This window comes from Gavia stellata, chromosome 3 (genome assembly GCF_030936135.1).
Source record: "Gavia stellata isolate bGavSte3 chromosome 3, bGavSte3.hap2, whole genome shotgun sequence".
Classification (NCBI taxonomy): Eukaryota; Metazoa; Chordata; class Aves; order Gaviiformes; family Gaviidae; genus Gavia; species Gavia stellata.
In genome coordinates, this window is record NC_082596.1 from 38,401,085 (window position 1) to 38,427,080 (window position 25,996).

Here is a 25,996-nt window from a genome sequence, read left to right on the forward strand (position 1 = left end):
TGTCTTTTGTTGGCATAGGCCTGTGGATTAATTACCATATACAGGTTAAACACTGGAATGTTTTATGTTCTGCAAATACTGTTTTCAAAGCATCCAAGCATGGCTTTTTTTTTTAAATGTGTATTCTCCTAATAATAGATTTGTAATTGAATTTTTAAATACTAAATGCAAGTAAAATATCTCGCTAATTTCTGAGTTTCTCATTAATATTTGTTTGGATTTATTTTTCTTTTTAAAGATCTTACTAAAGCTGATGGAGGAACATACGATGGTGAAAGCAATGAGTGTGAAGAGAAGGCTCAAGAAATTGTAGAAAGTATTGTGCAGGAAATGGTGAACATAGTAGTTGGAGGTATTATATTAATATCTGTCTAGTCAATAGCAACTGCAGTCTGAATCTTGACATTAAGAATTATTTTAATACTTCTGAATATTTAACTAAAATATGTCATTATTTAAATAACACTTACATGCTGAAGAAAACAGTTCCAGTTGTCTGACTTTAGCCATGTATTATTTAACAGTAAAACGGACAAGATTTCATACATTAATTTACGTTCCCTATATTGGAGACTAATGTTCTTTTTAAAATATAAATTCTTGTTCCTTTTGTTTTTCTGTTTTGTTTCCACATAAACTCTTCACAAATGGGCCAGTCGCTGTAGGAGCAGTGTAACACTACATTTGTCAGTTTGTTGGAAAGCGTATATCAAATCAGTGACTTTTCTGTGCCCCTGCCCTTCCCCCTCCCACCCCCCCAACACTTGGTAGAATGGTGAACCTGTCAATGTAAAGTTTATAAGTCATCTTTTTATTGTAATTTTCATTAGTGGGAATTAAGAGTATTTGGAATTTTTTTAGCTATATAATGCCATGTAAATTCTGCCTTAAGCTCCTCCTTATGATACTTTGCTTCTCATTGCTTTAGTATTTAAACGTTAGATTTAAAAGCTCTTTCTAATTTGCATTCTTATGTAATATTTGTTTATAATTTTTACATCTTTTCTTATAGATATGGAAGGGACTGCTGAAAGTGCAAGTGGTGATGGCACAATTGTAACATTAGAGGATGGCAGTGACAGTGAAAACATTCAGGCAAATGGAATTCCAGGGACTCCAATTTCTGTTGCTTATACACCATCTTTACCTGATGACAGATTATCTGTCTCTTCCAACGATACTCAGGTACAGGCAGTTATAAATTAGGAAATATGGAAAAAGTAATGTATTTTAAGTATTGCCCAACACCTGTGTAGAGAGTGCTTAATATAATTCCATAAAATAAGTTACTGAGATTAATTTCAAGTACTAAGTCATGTTCTAAGCATTATACTATTTTAATGCACTATTTAAATTAAATTTTTGTAAGTAAATTTTGCATGTGATGCCTTTTTTATCCTAGCATATTTTTAGCTGCCCCACAGAGTATGCTGTTCCAAGATTAGAGAACTCAGTTCCCTATTGTTTGAAGTGCTCCTGAGAAACTATAAAACTAGCATTCAATATACATAGTGAAGAATATAGCCAATTATAGACGTACTTGTATAATTTCAGTGTGCTCTTTTCAAATGATGAATAGAAATTTCAAGCCTATAGCATGACCTTTCTGCAGTGATTTCAGATAAAAACTTTCATGTCTGAGAGGATTTGATTTTCATTAACAAAAGAGATGTGAAAATATACTCCCTCTGTTTTATCAGAGATCAGCATGTATGCACTGTCAACTGACAGAGGGTATCTGTTGTCAAAGTGTACTGAGTAATTAGGTTTGGGAATAATAGATTTTAAGCTTAAAAAGCTACAGTCACATATGCCATACAAATAGAAGATTAACATTAAACATCTTGCTTATATAAGAGACAACAGTACAGAATTGCAAGAACTTAGTCGTAGGGGTGAGTATTGTACCATAGAAACTTTACCAAATATATCTTGCCACAGGTATGTAACTACTTGCATTCTATTAAAATGTCAAGGTGTTTTTTTTTTTTTTTTTAATTAGTTATCTGCTGGAAGTGTCTGAAGGCAATTCACTGCAAGTTACCTTACTTACACTTGACCTACCTAATTTCATAACAGGCTTTAATTAATTCTGACTTTTTACTGAGATGGCAATTTTTATTAGTGAGTTTGTTAATTTTAATTGGACTTCAGAATATTTTGTTTTGTTTTAGTCTTGAGACTGTAAAGCTATAGTGAATTGGTTATATTTGTATAATATGTTAACTTCTTGTTGCTAAGAGGTGGGGATTTCCCTACACACCCTGCTAATGCAAAATGGAATACTGAAATATGTTAACTTCTTTAGGAATCTGGAAATTCTTCAGGACCTACCCCTGGTGCTAAGTTTTCCCACATTTTACAAAAGGATGCCTTCCTTGTATTCAGGTCACTGTGTAAACTCTCCATGAAGCCCCTATCAGATGGACCACCAGATCCAAAGTAGGTAGAATTGAGTTCTCATAATGAATGTTTTCTATTTGAGAAGAAAAATAAATTATTTAAATATTTTTGAGAGTCCTCAGTTATTGAGAAAATAATGGTATGGTAAAAAGAACCTAGAAACTTTGAAAAGGTAGTTCTGTGTTTTAATGCATCTTTTCTATGTTAAATGAAAGCAACTGCTACTACCCATCTACCTGTTTAGAAGTTTCTTAACAATGCCTATGCTTCCTGTAAGTACATCCTGTTCTTCCTAGTTGCTCTTTATAACACTTTTCAGAAGAGTTTGTAAAGAAGGTCTTCAGGTATTTTTGGTCTCAGCTAATGTTGCTCTACTTTTAAGTAATACCTAGGTTGGTAATCGTTGCTGTTTACGCCCCGCAATTTCTTACATCTCTTGCATATTGGTGTCCAGTACACATACCCAACTCTACTTCATCTTAATATAAGGGCCTCGCTTTGAGCTGATAACTGGTTATGATAAATTTGTGATATAGTGTTGCATTCTTTTGCTCAAGTTGGACTCTTTAGACAGTCTCCTTAATCAAAACACACGTTTTGAAAACAAAGTCTTTATTTGGCTGTTATGGAAATCTTGTCCTCTGACTGAAGATACCATGTTTTCAATTTGGCTTAGAGAACTGCTTGTTGTAAACAAAACCAAAAATATTCTCCGCTATAGGTGGCTGCCAGTATTAGTTAGTTGTGAGTGTTGGCAAAGAACTTTGCTTTTCTGATCTTGGATAGAACTTATGTGCGTCTTTTTGCACATTAGGAACAACTGGTAATAATTTTCAAGAGAATGCTTTTTTGATCCTAAGATTCTAAAACTGTAGTATGACTTCTCATGACAGTCAAAGAACCAGTATTCTTCAAAATAAAACCATCTGTACTGTTGCAGATGTAGTAGAAGATGTTTTGAAGGGTTAGTCTGGAACCATTTTCAAATTGTTATCTAGGGATGCACTATGGAAAGTCAGGACATTCAGGAATGAAGACTGAGGCATGAGGTTTTTCATCGCTATTTTTGAGAATTTGTCTTCCAGGAAATGCCATGAAAATCCTGTGGTTTTAGTTCTCTGAGACTGAGACTGTCCATTTATAAAAGGCTTTAATGGATTAACTCCCTCTGGAAGAGCAGCAATAGCTATTGAGGCACTTGGAGCATCTCATCTGAATCAATGGAGTCCTTAACGTTCGTATTAGACCTGATTAAGCTCTTCATATAAAATAAATGGGAGGAAACAGCATTTAGAGCAACAAGAATTAGCTGCAAAGGCATTCAAAGATGTCCTGTGTTTAGAGAAGTGCCTAGAATTTTTTGGTGGTTCTGAGGCATTGATGGCTTTTTGAACTATTACAAACCTGCTGTAATTGGATGAGGAGGCATAAGATATCTACAGCATTTAAAAAAAAAGTCTTGTCTGCCCCTTTAAAAATAATTTTTCCCATGAAATTAACTATGAAGTCTTTAATGAAAATATTTTTAAATTTTAGCTAACGGGACATGGAGCTTTAGCTTAAAATCACAAGGGAGTTGAGATCAAGGTTGTGCTTCCTGGGAACCTGCTTAATGTCTTCATCTCCTTTTCCCCTGGAATAAAATAAGATGGGGGAGAAATGTCTTGAAGGTTCACTTATTAGATTTTAGTCCTTAAACTTGTTTTCAATTAAGTGGGCTTTACATATCATACAGAATTGGTAAGGCCAGCAAGTTAGGACTTCAGTTATGAGCTGACACTTGCTGGAAGTAGGCAATATTTAATATTTTACTTATGATTTAAATTATCTCCATATTTAAATTCTTACATTTCATAGCAAAGTATAATCTGGTCATGTGCTGTCTGCACACCTGATACAATGTGATGCAAAAATCAAGCCTTTTGCATCAAAGAAGATTGTTACGTTATGTTCCATGCACCTCCTACAGAGAGCTGTTTTGGGGCATTTACTTTGACCTGCAGCCCATTAGGAGAAATGGGAGGAACACGTTCCTCACTCAATTTGACTGGCTATGTTTTGTTTCTCAAAAGTGTCTTCAGACAAAAAGTGTAAACTTGGTATTATATTCTATGAGTTTGAAATGTTTGCAGATTGATTCCCTCCCCCTCCAATCCCACTTTGTTTGCCACCATGCAGAAATCATTGGGTTTATTTGCGACATACTTGTTATTAATTTACATTTTTGTTTTTAGCTGGACTGGAATTACTGTTTTTTCATTAAGTTCATATTTTTGCAGTATACAGCAAATATCCAACTATTGTGTGTGTCGTGTGGTGACTTGAAGCGCTCCTTACCATGTCTGGGTTGTACTGTATGAAAAATTTCCTGTCATTGTTCCTTATGTTTCATAACTGTCCTCTGTCAGTGGGTGGTTGTTCAATGAAAGCTGTGGACTGTCTTGTTGGGAAAGCCATTTGTGTCTATACCTGCTCTTCAGAAAAGCTATAGTCTTTTTTGAGATGATCAGAAGTAGGAAGGAGCATCACAAGTCTGAGGAGAGATTGCTTTCACCCAGAATGCTATTTAAATTGCATTAAATTTTCATAGATGCAGATTTCCTTTACACTTTTGTGTGTGTGTGTTTTGGGGTTTTTGGTTTGTTTGGTTTTTTTTTTAAAGCATAAATAGTAGCACTGTTCCGGCATGAATTCTAGCTTACTTCAGTCTGTAAGAAGCATGATGTTACCATGGAGCACTTGATAGCACTGCAGTTGCCTGACTTTGCTATTGCAGTGCTTAAAATAGGCATGTTATGTAGCTTAGCTGCTCTTGAAGTGGGATGGGGCCAGTGACTGATAAACAATATAAAACACTGTATTTGAGAAAAGAGATTTCGGTGTTGGGAGGAAGTAGGGGAGGCAGTACAGCTGTTGTGTTTACGGTCCTTCAACTCTCTTTCCGTGCTGGTGGAAATAGAGGAGGAGCAGGAATTTCCACCTTTTGATAGTCAGGGTTCTGTAGATAGGCTGGATATTTTAGATGGGATCTTCCAAAAATCCATTAAAAGGAAAGAATGCTCTCTTCATCCTCTGGGTAAGATGGGCAGCATTGCCTACTGTTGCTGCTGTTCTGCAGTGCTGTGCTGCAGAAGAGAGAGTGGCTCAGTAGTAATGGAGAGAAACAGTAACTGGAAAATATTATTCTTGCCCACCTTCTTGGCTGAAGAGTGACAACTTCAGCAAAGCAGCTCATATCTTTTTATGACTCTTTCTACACCAGGTTGTGTCAAATTTGAGTTTATTTCATTAACATTCCACATAAAAAATCCTTGTGGTGTGTATTGACTTTTCAAGAGAATGTTTTATCTTTTATGACTTACACTGAGCTGATATGCTGTATTGTTTTATTCTAGATCTCATGAACTGCGATCAAAGATTCTTTCATTGCAGTTGCTTCTGTCCATTCTGCAAAATGCAGGACCTGTCTTCAGGACAAATGAGATGTTCATTAACGCTATTAAGCAGTACCTTTGTGTTGCACTGTCAAAAAATGGAGTCTCATCAGTTCCGGAAGTTTTTGAACTTTCACTTTCCATATTTCTTACCCTCCTCTCAAACTTTAAGACTCACCTAAAGATGCAGATCGAGGTACGTTGCCTGAATTTCTAATTTAAGGAGCGGGGGGGGGTATTAAGTGAACATTTGTTTATATTTGTGTGAAGCTTGGTCTTGCTTAGAGACATTTGTTTTCCTTTCTGAATCTCAGCTTTTGCGTAAGACTTGCCATCCCATGCATAAAACCTGTTTTTCACCCAGTGGCAATGGACTTGCTTGCAACAATGCCCTGGAAACCCCCTTCAATAAAATAACAGCATTTCCTTTGGAATACTTACAGATTAAATAGGATTTGCTCTGTAACATTAGAAGTAATGTGACAGTTATGGTAGTGTTAAGTTGTTTGGTGAAGTGGAAAGTGATGGGAAAATTTTTGTAGGGCTGTTTAAAAAAATTTCCATCAAATTTTAACTAGAACATTAAATGAAGTACCTAATAAAGTAGGCCATTTCATCACTTAATAATAGGCATTAACATAAACTAAGAAATTTTACAGTGCAAAACATACTTTGATTTACTCTGTGATTGAGGTAAATTTTTACAGCCATAACTTATTATGCCCATACTCACTACTATTACTATTTGAGTTAGTTTCCTTTATTTAAAAGCAGAGTTTTCTGTTGGCTGTGGCACAGTATTATCGCAGAATGCTGCTGAAACTCAGAAATGAGTATGTTGTGGATAAGCTTGGTCAACCAGTGTTCAATAATGCGATTTAGCATTAGAGTTTTAGCTCTGCGCTACTAGTACAAACTAAGAAAAAGAGTACACTTATGAAAAGACTATGTAATATATGGGTTTGCAAAGGAATTTTAGAATAAAAATTAATGACTTGAAATGCATTGTGGCTTCTCTTTGAGGTCACTTGAACAGATTTTTCTCTAGGGAAATCCCAGCTATTTGATCATTGTAGCCACTTGTCTTTGTATATCAGGGCCTACATCAATATATGTCCTGAATAAGATAATCTTATTTCCTCAGGTCTCAAAAGGTGTGCACATTATTTAACTCCTTGGGCCATAAGTAGAGATAAGTCCATATTCTTAGCAGTAAGAGTTATCTTAGTCCTGACAGACATTGCAAATTTTCTCACTGGATGGATACATTCTAAGTCATAGGGGAAAGTAAGACCTATGTAGAGGCTTTGTTCTTGACTTCTACTTCTTGTGCCGTAGGGTACAAGCAGCTTCTTGGGAAGATTCTGTGCATTTGAACCACATGGATACTCTCTTGTGTCCCATGTGTTAAAGTTCTTAACTCCATGGTGAATAAAGTAGTAGTGTGCGCAGTGTGTTCTTACTGTTCGTTTTGATAATTTTACGTTTTGGGAGTCGATGTGAACACTGAAGCCTACAGATTGCCCCATAAGTGCGGAGGATAAGTACGTGAAAAGATGCTGAGAAATGTTGATAATGTTGCTGTTATAAGGACCTTGAATTCAGGGACTTAATCTATGGATATCATTGTAAATTTGATATTTTGTGGCAGCTTTGGAGGAAGAACATCCTTTTGCCAGTACCATGTCAGAAGGGTTTTGTGTTCTGATCTCTTACAGGTTATTTTGATGCCTTTTGGGGGAAGAAACAATAGGATTTCAGTATTTCCTTGAGCATAGCTTGGATAGAAATACTGATTTGGTGATTGATTGAATATGCCTTAAAATATGATGCATTTTGAAGACTTTAAGACAAATTGTGTGTGCTCAACACACTGTAGTGCATGTGCAGTGTTCAGCACATCAGACAGACTGGGCCAAGCTGCTCTTCCAGTCACACAGCCTGCTTCCCAGAAAGTGTTGGACTTGCTATGTGTTCGTAGAGCTTACAAGTCAGCGTGTAGGTGGTAAATGCATTGCAATCCGGCTTCCCTGACAGAAATTTGATGAGCTTCCATTGCTGCCATCCTTTCCCCAAATTCCAAACAGAAAATGAAGACATATCTGAGAAAATTTGATATAGGATACCCTACACGATTGTAGCAGCTTAGAATCTGCTAAATTAGGACCATCACCACATAGCAGGGCTGCATTTCCTCCTCACAAATATGAAAGCCAAAAGCTTGATGCTGCCAAAGGGTTCATCTATTACAAAGCACAGGGGACAGCAATTTCTAGAAACTTAGCCTTTTTCCTGGTTGTGAGCTAAGAATTCCTCTTCTTTCAGCTACTGATCCTAAAGGTTATTCAGAAGATGTAGGTAGACAAGTAGATAACTTCACATTCAGTTTGTGTCTTGGAGCTGTAAGGAGAGCCATATGCTCTGATTTATAATATGCAAAATCTATATATTTTGGGATTGAGGCTGCATTCTTCATCTGTGTAAGAAATTTTTGGCATATTTTAAAATAATAGTTTTAGATTCTGTTGAAAGTGACCTTCCCTTGGTCCTTTGACTTAAATATTCAGCTAACACTGCCCTCTGACAGTTCAAATAGTTTAAGTCATACCTTAATTGTATTGTAACTCTATTTCTAAATGGGTCAGTGAATGTTATTTGCAGCAAGTCAGGTACTAGGTATTGGGGGATTTGGGGTGTCATTTAGCTATACTTACCACCCTTCCGTAACGGTGAACAAACTATTTTAAACTCTTATTCAGTTGACCAAACTAAATAATTGGCTCTTTTCTGGTTTATTTTTCCGATACACTAGGAATAAAGTCTCAACTCTGTGACATGAATTGCAATAAGTAAGAGTGATACATAGCATTTTTAAATAGCTGACATGTAAATGATCAGTACAGTTTTGAGAAGCTGTTCATCCCAAGATATGCTTGTCCAAAGTTAACACCAGAAGCAAGAAGTCATCTCTGTCTCAGAAGCAGAGATGTAAAGTGTCTTCGTAATATGTAGACCTTACAGCTAATTTTTCTTCTAGCTTAGATTTGGGTTTCATTTTTATACTTGAAACTTTTTTCTCTGCTCCATCAGTGACTTCTTTTTTTTAAATTCTCTACCAGAAAAAAAAAATATTTTCCTGATTCCAGAGGGCATATAACATTACTGTCTTTCAGTAAAAAATTCAGAAAACAGTAAATATGTGACTAAGGATTGCTCATAGTGTGACCTTTACTAAAATTTTATGTCTTCCTGTGTTTGGATTACATAAAGCTGTGGCTAAAATCAGTCTAGTACTCTGGAGTATATTTAAGCACTTGAAAGTCTTTGATCTGTTATGTGTTGAACTCCTTATGTTTCGTAGAGATGCTTTCCTTATTAAGACTAGTAACTGGGATTGTGCTGTGTGCCTCTTTTTCTCTAAAGAGGCCAATAAAGTGGAAATATTTTTAGCATGTTTTGCTTGAGGAAATATCAAAGTTGCTTAAAAATCAGTGTTGCTGGTTTTCCCCAAACATGTGACTTAAAGCTAAATTAGTCTTATGCTTTCTCTCTACCTGGCTAATAACATAAAAATCTCTGTAAAAATTCTGTGGTATAAGGGAATATCTGATATTAAAAACAAGGGTAGTTATATATTTGGATATTTGCATGCTCCTGTCGGAGAAGAGGAGCTTGATGGCTTGAGACTATTGGCAGCGTTCTCGAAAAAACATATGTTGGTGGATTTGGTAGCCACAACTGGCTGTGAAGAGGTGAGCTCTCAGAAGTGCAGAACGGTGATGTAATGCTGTGTAGGATGGTGATGCAATGCCCTGTAGCAGTTCATATTTTGAGTTCATATGCTGTTACAGCAGTTGCTGCTGCTTAGGGAAGAAGTGAGAAGAAGCCTGCCCTAGCTGCTAAGCATGCTCAGCTGAAACAGTCAGCCTATAATACTAATGGATTTGGTGAAGAACTAATTGAGAAGGGGATAAAATAGTCTGTGTTCCAAACAAAAGCATCTGTACTAAAGCAATTTCAGGGAGAACTAATATCTCTTTTAGGGAAGAGAAGCTTTCCTGTTAATGGACCTGCTGCATTTTTTTATGCTGTGCCTGACCAGTACCCTTCTTCCAATAGTCTAACACCATGGAGTGATTCTTTTATGCCAAGGTGTTTTCCTTCTAATGAGGGTCCAATCCTTTAAATTGGCATAAGTCCCTGTTTGTTATGTTTGTGCCATAATACCATCATCTCATAGAGAAAATCTTCTGTGATGAGGTAATACCTCTCCTTTCAAAATCCCAAATGAACTCTAACAGCAGCTTAGACTTCTTGTTAGGCTAAATTGTCCTTCAGGACTTCACATCATTCCCAATTCTTCTGGTTTTGAGTGATCAGAATAGAAAGCAAATTTTTCAGCTGGACAAAACTCCAGAAGTACATAAGTAACAACTCAAATTCCTAATTTGAATGTATCAAGCATAAGTTGTATTCCCTCCTTTCCTCCTTTTTTTTTTCTTATCTGCTGTACCTCTAAATGCTGCTTTCAGAATTAAGTCAGAATATTGGCCATCAAAGTTAGTGACTGTGTTTGTAATAGATTTTATTTTTTTCTCTCTCTTCCTGGAATATTTGTTAGGTTTTCTTCAAAGAAATTTTCCTGTATATCTTGGAAACTTCTACTAGCTCATTTGATCATAAATGGATGGTTATACAAACACTGACAAGGATATGTGCAGGTACTAAGGACCGTTTGGTTCTAGTTTTTACATTTTTATGCTAAAGAGCAAAACCGTACTTGCGTTTCATTGAATGATCTAGTTTTTGTTCCACGCTTGACAATGTCACTTTGCTTATAGATGCCCAGAGCGTAGTGGACATCTATGTGAACTATGATTGTGATTTGAATGCGGCAAATATATTTGAAAGGCTGGTTAATGACCTATCAAAGATTGCCCAAGGAAGGGGTAGCCAAGAACTTGGCATGTCCAATGTTCAGGTAAAAATTCCACCAAACTTTGTGATGCTTCATGTTTCTTGGCATGATAGGTTAAGACTAAACTGTCCATTCCACTAATGAATTGCTTTTGAAATCTTTTCTAGGAATTAAGTTTGAGAAAAAAAGGATTGGAATGCTTAGTATCAATCTTGAAGTGCATGGTGGAGTGGAGTAAGGATCAATATGTAAATCCCAATTCTCAGACAACACTTGGTAAGACATGAGATGTGTTTCTTCTGGCTTTAGTAATGAGGTACTGCAGGAGTATTTTGATACTGGTGGTGTCCAGATTGGTAAAACCTCTTGCATTAAAAGAAGAGAGAATAAACTTTTTTTTCCCTTTGGTAAAAATATTTGTAGGTTTGGAGTGGTGTCATTTGAACAAGTTGTCTAAGTTGTCTGTTCTTAATTATATGAATTCCTAGAAAGCTTCTACACTGAAAATTACTAAATCCTGGGTTTTTCTGTATTTCTAATTTTAAAAGGATCACAAAACTTACTTTGAAGCTCCCCTAATTTCATCTGACTTCATATTGATTAAATTATTACTGAAGCAAGCTGGATGGAGAGCATTTTTTTATTTATTAATATGTAGCTATAGAACTTTCAATGTTGTAAGCAGTGAAGTAACTAAATCATTACTTGTTTTAATCTTGTTTCCATCTGACCTGAGATAAGAAGCACTAAGGTTATGCCAGAATTTTCAGATTAAGTGCCTGTAGTTGGCAGGTGAAGTAATAACCTTTTTAGAGGTGGTTAGCATGTCTGTCTTTGTGAACTGAGAGCACCAGCTGCTTGGCATGTCTGATCATAAATACTTTTAGATGCTCTGTTTCAAAAACTCAGAATAGTGTGATTCATTTCAGGTCAAAAGTAACATCAGAATTGAAAATAAAAGGAAATATGTGTAATTAGGTTTCTAAGGTGTCGTATATTTCCTTCCAAGTGCCTACAAATTACAGTTGTAATTTAAGGCTTAAATTCCAGGTATGTGATGGACTGGAAGAATCCTCCTTGATGTGTTGTAGTGATGTTTTTTTTCCCCAACCAAAACAAAAGCAGAATATTTATATAAAAAAAATAAATAGATCATTGAAGATAACCCTAGTAAGTTTTAGAAGGCTTCAAAGATGATTTGAAGAATAACCTGTGATTTTAATTTCTTTTCACTGTGTGTATTTTGTATGTGTGTAACCCTTTCCAATTTATAGGCCAAGAAAAACCCACAGAACAGGACAGCAATGATACCAAACACCCTGAGACAATTAACAGATATGGAAGCTTAAATTCCTTGGATTCTACTGCTTCATCAGGAATTGGCAGTTACAGCACACAGATGTCTGGCACTGACAACCCAGAGCAGTTTGAGGTCCTAAAGCAACAAAAGGAAATAATAGAACAAGGAATTGACTTGTGAGTGCCCTTTTATCACCCATGGGAGGGTGGATTCTTTTGGAGCTATGAAGATTCCTGGGTTTTTCTTCCTTCTCCTCATAGATACTCATCTTGTGTTAGGAAAAAAAACTCTGGATGTAACAGCACTTCCTCTGGTGAAAGAGTGCTGAGTGGTGTCCCCTTTGGAGCCTGTCAACAGTGTTTTGTGTTAACCTAATTCCTCACAGCTAGAAGATGAGTACTCTGAATGTTTGTTCTTTTTTCTCCAGACCTGCTTGTCTAAAAATAAGATTTTTATATTTGGATAAAAAGAATATTGAACTCCTGATCAGTTGAATACGACCCATTTTAGTGTACACATTACTGATGAAAGTGCCTATATGTTTAAGCTGATGCTTCCTTCTGATTAATTAACTTGTCATAATTAGAACTGGAGGATAGTATAATTTCTCAGTGCAGTCTGATACGAATCTTCTATGTAATTTCAGCCTTGTCACCTTACCTCCTTGGTGAGGTCACTTTATGCAAAAATAAAAGTTTTCTGTGGTATGGTTCTCAGACGTGAACAAAGATGCCTTAGTCCTTTTGGTTTTCAGTTTCTTTCAGTTACCTGGTTCCTCATCTTGTATATTTCCATTCTTACAGGCAACTCATGGATTTCTTGATTGTTCCATACAGATCAAACCAAAAAGCAACAGAGCATAATTGTTCCTTTTCAAGCCAAGACTTTGCTATTTCTGTGGAATGTTTTTTTGCTTCACAAGTGCCAGAGTAAATGATAGTGTTCAGCTCTCTTTACTGGGAGCTGCTTGGATGCCCTGCTGGCAGTTATGTAGCAAAAAGGAAGAGGAGGCTGTTTACAGGGGAAAAAAAAACCTAAAATCATCCAATGATGAATGGGATAATTATAGAAGGGAATAGCTCATTCCTATCTAATGCACAATTTGATAAATTAAAAATAATACATAGATTTTCAATACCTCATCCAAAGTTATTGAATCTTTTTACTTAAACTGGTAAGGCTTTGTGCATGGGTAAAAGGGTTAACTCTCATTCCATCCTGATCTTTGTACAGATTCAATAAGAAACCAAAGAGGGGGATTCAGTACCTGCAAGAGCAAGGAATGCTTGGCACTACCCCTGAAGATATTGCTCAGTTCTTGCATCAAGAGGAAAGACTAGATTCAGTAAGAAAACTTCTCCTGATGGTTGTTTTTGCTTATGCTGATGTTTTTATGCTAATTGCAAATCACATGATAGTGTTTTAAAGTGTATAACATTATTGTACAATGAAGAAAAGGAAACCTCTCTCTGTTCTAAAATTTGTAAGCTCAAGGAATTTGAATTGGAGTATGCATTAGAGCTATACCCTCTACTATATGCCTCCTGCAGTTCAGCGAAGTGTAAAGGAAAAGACTGACCTACTTGAGCTGACTCAAAACTTGTACTTAGCTAGAAGCAACTTACTAAACTGTATGTACTTTAGTCCAGTAAGGGACTGCCAGAAGTAACTGTCCTTCAGAGACAGCTAAAACATAATGTGGTGCAACAACATGAAAAGCATTTTTTACTGCCTCCCAAAGGAAGGTTATTTAATTTAGATCAGTTCTTTGATTTTATTTACAGCTAGCAGCTGTTGCTGGACAACAGATATTGCTGGAAAGGTCCTGCAATATCTGGCTGAGGAGGGTGGGAATAGCTCATGTTGGTATTGTCACAAAAAACTTAGCTTTCTGAAATGGCAGTCTGCACCATTGTGCTTAGTAGCCACCCCCATTGTTCTCTAAGGAAAGGCTTGCACATGCCCATGCTTGCAGCTGTGACTGAAGTCACAAATTTCAGTATTAGAACTTAGAATCAGCCATCAAAACAAATTTTTAACCTCAGTGTACATATACAGGCATCTTTATCTGAATACATAGTATTTCTCACTGTGTTGCATTGACAGTGTGTGCTTGTATGTATTTGAGTACCAGCTATTTATATTTGAGCATCACTGGCATCTGAGATCTGTACTCCAGTGGGAATAAAGTTGAGTTTAGTAAGCTTTTCATTCCTCTAGTAAGTTTCCTAAGTACAAAAATCATTACAGCAGAGAACAGACAATCATTGGTAATGTTAACTTTGTCTTGTGCACATGTGGAATTCATCTAATAGAAAAAAATGGTACATGAGGAAAACCAGAGAAGGAGGAAAGTAGGCAGATATGAGCACATAGCAGCATTATGATGGAATATATGATCAAAATACTTTGCTTTAGAGAGTAGAGGAGAAGCAGGAATATGCCTTAGTTAACTGCATACAGGCCTCTCTTTTTGTGAGATATATGGGCAGTATGACTCTGTGGTTCTTATTTACTATTTTTTTTTCCAGTGTAAATGCACTAGTTTGTCTTTTCTATTCTTATTTTAGACTCAGGTTGGGGAGTTCCTGGGAGACAATGATAAATTTAACAAAGAAGTCATGTATGCATATGTAGACCAACACGACTTTTCGGGAAAGGATTTTGTTTCAGCTCTGCGCATGTTTCTAGAGGGATTTCGTCTTCCAGGAGAGGCTCAAAAAATTGATCGCCTAATGGAGAAATTTGCTGCTAGATATTTAGAATGTAACCAAGGGTAAGCCATACTTCAGAACTTTGGAAAGCTGAATAATAAGTAAAAAATCCTAATATGTTAAATTGCTGGTTTTTTTCTCCTTTCCCCCTTCAGGCAAACTCTTTTTGCTAGTGCAGATACTGCATATGTTTTAGCTTACTCAATTATCATGTTGACAACAGACCTTCACAGTCCACAGGTATGTTGCTAGAAAAATATTTGTGTAAATCCATAGACATCTAACTTTCGGGTTTTGTGACAATGTAGTTGTAAAAGCTTGATGTTCGATTTAACACCAGTGTGTGTGTGTAAGAAACATGGTAGCTTAAGTTGTGCATCTTTTAAGTAACAGTATTGTGTTTCGTAGGTGTTGAGATTTTTAAGTTGTTTTGGTTAGACCTTTCTGTAAAGTATCATTTCCCTACTCTGTGTTGAATAGGAATTGTGTGGATTTGCTTTCCTATTACAGCACTCGCAGTAGTGATCTAACTGACAATCAAAGCCAGAACTTGTGTAATTACTTACTCATTCATATTAACACAGATCTGCTCCTGGTTTCAGTCTGAAAAAATAATGCAGGTTTATTTAGATAAATACAGCTCACTTCTGCAGTGCATAATATTCAAAGTTGCAGTGACTAGCCATGATCATTTATTTAAGCAAAATCTGGAAAGAGTGTTGAACTCATGAGATTATGGGATTATGTTTAAAATGGATAGCTTGGTCTGCATGACAAGATAAAACACTTCTTTTTTCTTTTTTTAATGTATGTCTAATTGATCTGCGGATCTTACGGAATGTTTGAGTGTTGTAATGTCCACGTGGCCTTGCATTATTTTGTAGATTTGAGAGTGTAGTTGTGCATATGTTGGATACTTGAAAATGTCTTCTGAATCAGCAGGTTTGTCCTTGATGGTAACTTTTCATCTGTTTGGTTACTTTATAGTCAGCATTGTAACTGCTATTAACTTGCCTCACATGTTGATATTAATAGCTTCTTTCTGGGTTTCAGGTTAAGAATAAAATGACAAAAGAACAGTATATTAAAATGAATAGAGGTATCAATGACAGTAAAGATCTTCCTGAAGAATATTTGTCTGCTATCTATAATGAAATAGCTGGAAAGAAGATTTCAATGAAAGAAACAAAAGAATTAACAATACCCACAAAATCCAGTAAACAAAGTAAGTAGTTGCAATGTTAGCTTTCTTCAAAGTGTTGGCTCTTCAGTCTCATGAACCTATCTCCTTTTTAAAATGAGAGATGAATGAAGCAAGCACCACTTACTTAACTTAAAATTAGCCCTAACTTCTAATTTCATATCCTTTTCCTTTTAACATAAATGCATGGTGCTACCTTCAAATCTGTGTTAAATGCGACTGCTTATTTTCACTTCCCTTTGCATCTGAATTCCTGGTATTCAGTGCATTGACCATGGAGAAGACAGGTTTTGCTGTTGAACAGCAACATAGGGAAATGCATTTGAGGGCCTTATGAAATAAGTGTTGCTGATAGGCATAGTGCAGAACAAACACAGTAGTTGTGCCTTCTATTTCTAAGGTAACCATTGTGTTTTTCTGCAATACCAATCTGTCATCTTGAAAGACTTTGCATTATCTGGTTTGTAGGGCCCTGATTTATGTACTTTTAAAATTAATTATCTTTTCCTCTCAAAATTACCAGAAAAACTTTTTTTGTGTTTTGCACAATGTGAAGATTCAGATGTTATTCGTTCTAGCTTTTCTACAGAGAACATTGAGAGACTTGACTTTTTCCCAACATAGTCAAATTTGTATACTTTTAAGTCCTAGGTTAACCTTATGAACAGATTGCTTACAGGAAATTTGCATCTGGAAAAAAGAATCCCTCTTATTTTCAATATTCATTCAATTAACATAATGTTTGTATTGTAATTTTAAAGATTATTACGTTCTACTTGGGTTTCACTTTCTTGATGAGATGGAGGTTCCATTACTGAAATGAAAAGGTAATTAAGGTAGTTCTCCCTCAGAAAAAGGATGTCCGCTTATTTTTATTGTTATTTTCTGAGCGGATGGATTGCTATGAAACTTCTGTTCACTTTGAATTTAGCTTAGTGGATGTGATATTTACGCTGTCAGTTGATGGAGAAGAAATGTTTGTTGTGCAAATCTTAAAATTGCATAAAGGTTTCAAATTAGGTTACATTTCATACGTAAGTTTGCTGTAAGTTAGATTTTATCTATATTGTAAAAGAAATATCTTGCCGGTGTGGTAATTTCAGAAAGTAAAGATAATACAAAAAATACATCTGAGTATGGCACTTAATGAAAAATTTAAAATTATTATATTCCTGAAGACATCACTGCTAAAGATGCACAAATGAGAGGAAAAAAATATGTTTACAGGTGTTGCTAGTGAAAAGCAGAGAAGACTCCTATATAATTTGGAAATGGAACAAATGGCTAAAACAGCTAAAGCTCTTATGGAGGCAGTGAGCCACGTTCAGGCACCTTTTACTAGTGCAACACACCTGGAGCATGTGAGACCCATGTTTAAGGTAAGATACATGTTTAGATATTTACCTAGAGGACAATGTAATATGTTGAAGAGAGAACTGTCTTCTCAAAAAAGTGAGAACTCTGGAAGTTAAATATTTAATTTCACATTTTTTTATTTAGGCTTTTTAATTTTTATTTCACCCAAAAATTTATGAAGTTTTGCTATCTCTTTCACCCATTGATGCCAACATAAAATTTATCATTATAACTATATTTACAGATAGATTTGCTAAATGATTAAAACGGAACAAAAATTCACTTTATGCACCCACCTAAGCAGCCCAAAAATTGATTGTCCATTTCAGAGGCTTAATTTTCACCTTTAATGACAAAACAGTCTGTTATAACTAACAGCGTAAATCTAGTTACAAAGCATACTATACAGATCTCTAGATAGTTCTTAAGAAAGTATTTCAGTTGTACGATTTTCAAGATTAGTTTTGGTTTCAATAGGACCGAAAAGTTAGAAAAGGGGCGGGGTGTACATACAGTTCTGGAACACAGAATCATACAATAGTTTGGGTTGGAAGGGACTTTTAAAGGTCATGCAATAGGCAATTAAGTCCTGGATCTAGGAATTCATCTAATGCCTTCAATACTGTCCCAGAGTTATGGTTTGGTGTGTGCAAGTGTTAAATGCTTTTCTGAGGTAGTGCTTTTGGAATTGCTGGCTTAAATGAAACCAAAGGTCTGTGGTGCATCGTTTTATTATGAAATTAAGTGTGAACTCTGTTGCTCCCTGCTGTGCCTGTTGACTCTGTATTTCATCTGGGGTGACTTCAGGTAAATTTATTTCAAAAATTGTCTGGGTACTCTGGGGTTTCCTCTCTTCAACCACGAGTAGTTACGGCAGGATCCTCTGCATCTTCTGATTGGTTTTTCTGCCTGTGGGAGAGGAAGCCTTGAACATGTGGACTCTCCTGCAGTAACTTTTAGTTGCATGTATTACACTCTCAGTCCCACCTAAGGCAAGAAAAATGGGAAACATCAACAGTGGCGTAGATACAAAAAGATGGAGGGCCAAAGGCAACAAAATTAATAGCAAAGAGATCAAGGAAAGAGTCTTGTCCTGTCTCTTGTTGTTATTGTCTTACCGTAATTTTAGTGGAACTAAGAAAGTTTGCTGCGCTGTTTTACCCTACTTTTTTTTTTTTTTTTTTTTCCTTCTGGCATTACCAGAACAAATTTGTCTTACCTAAGTACATACTTTTCATCATAAAGTAATCTATTATACACTGTGTTGGTTCTTGCAGTAACTATTGACTCTGTCTTTATTTCTCACTGTGCAAAGATAAAGGTTATCCCGGGAATACCAAAACTCCAGTAGACATCTAACTGACATAGCTTTGGGGTTTGGTTTTTTTTCCAGCTATCTGAAGGTGGTTGTGTGTGTTGGTTGCTGAGGGAGATGGAGAGTGCTTCTGAGGGGAGCATCAATCTGCATTACTTCTAGCCTGTTCCATGTCTCATGTCTCTTCTAACCATATTTCTATTGTATTCTATGTCTCGTGTCTATTCTATTCCATTTCCTTTTTGGTGAAAGGCAACTTCAAGGTTAATGATGTGAGTTAAGGATGGAATTTACACTTTAGCAAGATGTTGAAACTGTAACATTTCCTTCAAGTAGTAAGGGTTGATAATGTAACTTTTCTTTTGCATACCTTCTAGTTGGCATGGACACCTTTTCTAGCTGCATTCAGTGTGGGTCTACAGGACTGTGATGACACAGAAGTTGCCTCTCTTTGTTTGGAGGGTATACGATGTGCAATCAGGATTGCTTGCATTTTCAACATTCAGGTAAAAAAATTAAGATTGAGACAATACTTCAATTTATGTACCAGCAAAATGTTAGTGGGATTCTAAGAGTCCTTGTTGCTGAAGCTATGCACTGCAATACCTAGAGGCTGCCTGCTTCTACAATTACTACTTCATCTGATATTTGACTGGAAGTGTTTTAAATAAAGTGACCTCTATTTTTCCTGGTGTTTTGTGGTAAGTGCTGTCATGCCTATGTACTGAATTTTTGTTTCCCCACAAGTTGACTACTTTTATGTCAAAGTACTTTCTTTCTAGCTTTGTTACAAAGCTGTTTAGCTTCGTTGTGATGTTTCATTAAATGAGTCTTTCTATCCTGTTTCATAAGTAAAATAGTATTTCTGTGAACTGTGTTTGAAATACTGTTCTCAACTTCAGACAGATTATACTAATCTGGAACTTCTATAATTGGATACCATTTTAACAGTTATGGGACTGGAAATGTCATTCCTGATGTAATGCACGAATGTATCTTGCATTAAGCACAATGCCAAGAATTCCAGACTCTCTGGCTCCAGAGGGTAATTCTGATTAAACTTGGGCACTTTTTTTTGCCTTTTTTTTTTTTTCCATTTTAAAATCATCAGTAGTGAACATACTATTAATGTTACTGTAGATTATTAGTTAATTAATGGAGTACTGGTCTGCCATAAGTCTATTGTAGGGATAGCTGAAGAGAGGAGCAAGTAAAATTCGTATGTTTCACATTGCATTATTTCACATGTATATTGCAAACATTTAAAAAAAAAAAAAAAAAAAACAAAAAAAACAAGAAACAACTCAAAAACCCCAACAACCTTGTAAGACTGACTTTAAGTAAAATCTGTTGAACTATGATATGATAGTTAATGCTTTGGTTTCCTCTCCCCTTGCACTTGTATTTAGCAAATTCGATAACTTTTTATCATTAGTGTGGAAAAGCACATTGGCACCTCTGATACAGCTGCTTAAAAAAGCTTGTTTGAGACCATGTAAGGTTTCCTTCCTCTGTCTTTCCACTTCTTTTTTTTTTTTTTTTCCCACCCCACACCCTGAACTGAACAGATTTAAAAATTTGATTAACAAAGCCTTCCCTGGAGCCTGCAGCTGTTCAATGAAATTCACATTCCTGTTATTCTTGTTTCTAAGCTGCAAAAGTGGAACTGGTACAAATAGCAGTTTCAGCAGCTGCAGAGGTTAGCTCCCAGTCTTGCAGTGGTCTGCCTTGGCTGGGGAGGGCAAGGAAATGTTTGCTCTAAGATCTCCGTGCTCCAAGAATGTACCAGAATCAGTTGTACCCTTCCATTGGCTTAGGACAAACTTGATTGAACGGGAGGTGTTTCAAAAACAACACTTCTCATTTGCTGAAATTTAAAAACTTGTTTTTGTATTTTCCATATAAGTGATATTCCGTCTTGGTTTCCTATGGGAATTCTGTTTTGTTGATATAATTGAAAACAGTACTGGTTTGTTGATGATTTCAGTACATTACAGGATGATTCCATTGCACAAGGTCCTGATCAGGTGGTAGTGTTGTCTGACTTCAGATGCCGGATAGCTCTGGTGGCTTGGAGGAGACTGGCAAATCTGTACTGTTGGAATCAAGTTTTTCGTCTTGTGCTTAACTGGTGCTGGCAACTTTTCTGTTTCATTAGATAAATGTACAGAAGTTAAGATGGGCATCTAAGAACAGTTACCATTAATTTACACACCTTGAGAGATAATGGAAGGAGCTGGAGGCTTTTAGTTTTAAGAAAATTCCCAAAGTACACACTATAGTTTAAGGGTTATGCATGTTCAGCTCTAAAACCTCAATTAAAGATTCTGGGTTTAATTATTTATGCCTTTAATCTTAGACTGTCACACAGTCTGGCTTTTGTCTTTAAGCATCTGGGACAAGATACGCATCAAAAGGATGTAGTTCCTTTGCTTACATCATCTGTTTTTACTTTCTGGTTGATGGAAACATTGTTTAGTTGTTTTTCTCCTACTTTGGTGGCTTAGAAAAAGGGGCAGAGGGGGAATATCTGTATGGAACAGAGAGGGAAGGTAAGACTGAAAACATTTTCCTTTTGTAAAAGATACGCACTTTGGAGGCTCTAAAGCTTCTTTGCTTAGTACTCTTTCCATTAAACATCCATTTTCCTGTGCTTATACATAATTTGCTGTGCCTTTGACAGCATACCCTGTAGTAGTAGTTGGGTTTGAACATGTCAGCCATGCTGTGTGGCTCTGTGAGAATCCGTCCCTTCTATCATTGCCCACTGTTTTGGCGTTTGTGTTTTCTGTGTGAAACAGACATTATTCCTGGGATTTTTTTTTAAATACTTTATATTTGGTTTTATTATGTGCTCAATGATTTTTTTATTTCAAAATAGTCTTAAACATCCAAACAGATAACTGTATTTCATAGTTGTAATCTGTTTCTCTGATGTACAACCATTTCCTTTTATGGCCTTCAGATCGTACATAACAGGAGAGTAAAATGCACTTGTGAGCTCAACCATAATCCCCTTTTTACCATTGTAATCGGCTCATATGAGATCTGAGGAGTTTCCTTTGGTGTTTATAGATACCCTATACATAAAAATTGGAGAGTACATGTGGAACATTCTTCTTTGTGAGATTGATTTCATCTGCCTAGATTATAGGTCACTTGCTGTTTACCCACCCATGACAGTCTCGCTTCACAAGCTTCTGAGGTGCTGCAAATAGCATAGATTAAATCAAATGCGTTTTGAGCAGTTTTGTGGAATTGGCAAAACATGCCTTTTAGATATATTACTTAGATTCTGTTGCCAAAAAAAATCTACAACTTGAGAGAGTCTGCAAAGACAGCATTTTCAGAGTAGATCCAGGTATAGTACAAGAATATTAAAAGCTTAGCTAAGAATCATAGAATTGTTTTGGTTGGAAAAGGCCTTTAAGATCATCAAGTCCAACCGTTAACCCAACACTGGCAAGTCCACCACTAAACCATGTCCCTAAGCGCCTCATCCACACAGCTTTTAAATACCTCCAGGGATGGGGACTCAACCACCTCCCTGGGCAGCCCATTCAAATGCTTCACAACCCTTTTGGTGAAGAAATTTTTCCTAGTATCCAGTCTAAACCTCCCCTGGCACAACTTGAGGCCATTTCCTCTTGTCGTATCACTTGTCACTTGGGAGAAGAGACCAGCACCCACCTCTCTACAACCTCCTTTCAGGTAGTTGTAGAGAACCACATTTCTTCTGAAACAGCATCGTGTTTCCGAAAAAAGCCCCCCAAAAAGACCAAACCGAGAAACCTAAAAACAACCTATGTGTTCTATGCTGTCAGACATTACACTTCATGTTCCTGAATAGAGGGAGCCTGATTTTATCCCACAGCTTATTACAGAAGAACGTGAAATATTTTCACTATGTAGAATGCTGTGGAAATTCAGTTCTAGGAAGAGAAAGGTAAATGATACAGTTGCTGAAATCATACAGATTGTACTAAGAACAAGAAACTGAGAAGATACTTACAAGACTTTTTTTTTTTTTTTCCTTCCATTTGTAGCTTGAAAGAGATGCCTATGTCCAAGCGTTAGCAAGATTTACGTTACTTACAGTGAGTTCTGGTATTACTGAAATGAAGCAGAAGAATATTGACACAATTAAAACTCTCATCACGGTGGCTCATACAGATGGAAACTATTTAGGAAATTCCTGGCATGAGGTACAAGAGTCATTTGTACTTAAACTGTAAGAAAGCATGTGTACTGGTTTTGAACACAGTAGTGTACTTGTTTCTGCATAAATACAGTGATTTTTAGGTAAGTGCCAAGTATATACTTTTGTACATACGTTATGTAGAATTGCACATTATGCAGCCAATTAAAGTAGCAAAACTTTGTCCAAGTGAGAAAAAAAATTGTGAGAGACTAATCCAGTAGTATTTATATTAACACTCATTTTAGACAGAAGAACAGAAAAACTTGTTTGACCTTGAGCATTTAGAATTTTTTTTTTTGCCTAAAGATTGTTATTTATTTATTTACTATTTCAAACTGCTTTTTGTTGATAAACAACTTCTCTATTCTCTGGAATAGATTCTGAAATGCATCAGTCAACTTGAACTGGCACAGTTAATAGGAACTGGAGTAAAACCTCGCTATATCTCAGGGACAGTGCGTGGCAGGGAAGGTTCTTTTACCGGAACAAAAGATCAGGCACCTGATGAATTTGTGGGCCTGGGACTGGGTAAGTAATGCAGATATGAAGTATTTCATTTAACTGGCTTTGTTCAGACAGATAGTAACGTTTGTCCTTTGTTTTCATTATTGTTGACTGTTTGGAGACGAGACCATGAAGTAGTCCTTGTAAAACTGTCTTAGGCTTTGAATAGACCTATTCCTATTTCTGGAATATTTGATTTGCTCTGTTAAGTATTGATGCTAGGATGGGAGAGTGGGAAATGTAAGAAAATGATACATTATTCATTTCTATTAAAATATAGCTGACCAAGTAAGAATGGATTGTTGATGGTATGACCAGATTTAATAATCCTGCAATGTTGGTGCACCAAGTATTTTACCAAACAGGCAAGTCGGTACATGTAGGTTAAGCATTCTGTTATGAAACTTTGCGAGAAATATGCAGTTTTCAAACCAAGTGGGAGATTAGTTTAGCTTAAATTCTGAAATTCTGTTTCCTCCTCTTTTGGTTACTTTAGTACTGAATAAGTGCCTTTTTTAGGTTGGCCTGAGAGCCAAACTTTACTCCATAAATGAGATGTTGTTTCCTATCCTCCTAGAAAAGTATAGCAGTCTTACCTTAAATTATCTTAAAAAGGTTGATTTTTTTTTTTTTTTTTTTTTTTAAATAGGAACATGGTTAAAAACATACAGGTGTAGGGTATTAGGAAACTATGGAAGCATAAAGGAAGTATATATAACTCCATTTGACTCTTAGAGAGTTTCAATTTTAGTATGATGCTCAGTATCTCCTACCTTTTGAACAGCTTCACCCACAGCCAAGCAAAAGCTTTGTGTTTCCTCAGGTTTTCATGTAACTTTTTTTTTTTGAGGTGTAATGATTATTTTACTAGCTTCTGTGATTTCAGCCCTCAACTAGTCCTAATCGTCTGGCTTTGTGTTCTCCTCAGACAGTTTTTCATATTCTGCAGTCAGTCCTTTTCTTTCCATTGTGCTCTCCTTTTGCCTGCCTCTATGTGCTCCCCTCAGCTTGCCAAGAGTTGCTGAAGGGAAACCTTATGCCTGGAAATTAATGCATCTGCCAACATCTCACATACTGAGCTTCTTCCTGCCTTTCTATTATGCATCCTCCAGTTTAGTGTTCCCCGATGACCTTTCCAACTTTGCTATTTCCGTAAGCTGGCAGTTTCTCTACGCTGAAGTGACTGGCCTTTAAAACTTTTAAGTCCTAATAGCTCAAGAACGTAAACGGTACTCAGGTATCTATAAATCATAGTTGTTGGTGTAGATCCAGGTAATAAAGACTTTCTTCCCTCTGTCAACTACATTTGTAAGGAAAATAGTCTATGCCCAAATGCATAAAATGTTTCTCTCTGAATTGAATTTCTGGAATGCTTGTTACAGTGCATATACAGAAACTTAAGCATTTTCTTTTTCTTTGTTTTTTTTTTTTTAAATAATATCACTTCAATCTTATAAGAAAATGCGTAACTCAAAGGAATTTGGTTTTCATGCACCTAGGGGCTGTTAGAACATAGCCATTTTCTCAACCGTTTTAATTTTTTCACTCTTCTCCACAAATCCTGTGTTGCAGATACTTTAATTTTCTTTCTGTGATCACTCTGAAGTATCCTTTAAGCAACCTTCCTATAAACCTAAATTCCTGTGAAGAACCCATAGTGCATATGTCCATATATACGGACACATATTTTACAGGAAAATAGTTGTTTAATCAGAGTAAGTGAAGTTGCAGTCTGGTGACACAGAAGCCTCATCTTTCAAACCTGCTTGCAAAATCAGACATGCATGAGCAGCAGCATTCACTCTTCTTGCTGGAGTTGAAGTGTGTGTTTTTTAAAAAAACAAAACCAACCCCAAAAACCGCTTTGCTCATTTACTGCCTGAAAAAGGATTCAGGTGTGCACTCTTCAGCCATCTGCTTTTCAGTGTCTTCATCGCTCTTGCATTATCTTCCTGCTGTGGCCCTTTTTTGTTTTACTTGAAAATTCAAGGCATCACAAGCATGCACATTGTAAAAGTAAACAAATAAGCATCTATTCCTTTGCTTCTTTGGTAGGAATGTTGTCTTACTTGGAGTTGTAACTGTGAAGTCCAGTTTTCTACTCCAGTTTCTATTCACAAAGTTGGAAGACAAAACCTGCTACTGTGAGTAGGTTGTAGCCAAAGTGTACTTCTTAGGGAACCAGAAATCCTCTTTGGACAATGGAAATCTGAGGAATCAATTTTTCATAAAGCAGAATTATATAGGTGACTCTGTGTTTCATTGTAAGATCTCATGACTGTTGGAATATAAATCTGCTGTTTAGGTTTTTCAGCATTGATTATAAATCTTATGGTAATAAGGAATCCTCATGTAAACTGGCAGAGTTGGTTAGGGTTATCTGACTTCTTGGAAATAGCCCTTCAAATTTACTTCACACAGCTGCTCATTTGATAAGTTTCTTAGCTGACACATTACCAGGATTCAAGCTAATTGATACTGGCAGCTTGTGTGCTTACAAGAGAAGTCTTGATCAAACCCAACAGTATTATAAGTTGCTGAAATATACTATTATAAGGTTATGTATGTACAGAGAGGTTACTCCATAAATGCCCTAGAAAAATACTTCAGATAGGTCAGCTTATCCAGATTTGACAGCCAGCCACTTCCA

The 25,996-nt window shown here is 36.2% G+C and overlaps 1 protein-coding gene across 4 annotated transcripts in view; it reads left to right on the forward strand.

Moving 5' to 3' along the window:
• The window catches only part of ARFGEF1 (ADP ribosylation factor guanine nucleotide exchange factor 1), a 98,767-nt gene that overhangs the window by 50,995 nt on the left and 21,776 nt on the right, over positions 1–25,996 (forward strand). For 3 of the 4 annotated variants that reach the window (XM_059815800.1, XM_059815802.1, XM_059815803.1), the window contains exons 7-22: positions 239–352; positions 1,013–1,185; positions 2,309–2,442; positions 5,799–6,033; positions 10,459–10,558; positions 10,679–10,818; positions 10,923–11,031; positions 12,030–12,231; positions 13,289–13,400; positions 14,626–14,831; positions 14,925–15,009; positions 15,823–15,994; positions 17,198–17,349; positions 19,019–19,147; positions 22,688–22,846; positions 23,220–23,370. In XM_059815800.1, the coding sequence (XP_059671783.1) occupies positions 239–352; positions 1,013–1,185; positions 2,309–2,442; positions 5,799–6,033; positions 10,459–10,558; positions 10,679–10,818; positions 10,923–11,031; positions 12,030–12,231; positions 13,289–13,400; positions 14,626–14,831; positions 14,925–15,009; positions 15,823–15,994; positions 17,198–17,349; positions 19,019–19,147; positions 22,688–22,846; positions 23,220–23,370 (2,373 nt within the window). Of the gene's footprint in view, positions 1–238; positions 353–1,012; positions 1,192–2,308; positions 2,443–5,798; positions 6,034–10,458; positions 10,559–10,678; positions 10,819–10,922; positions 11,032–12,029; positions 12,232–13,288; positions 13,401–14,625; positions 14,832–14,924; positions 15,010–15,822; positions 15,995–17,197; positions 17,350–19,018; positions 19,148–22,687; positions 22,847–23,219; positions 23,371–25,996 lie in introns of all 4 variants that reach the window. The other variant, XM_059815801.1, reaches the window with a different exon arrangement.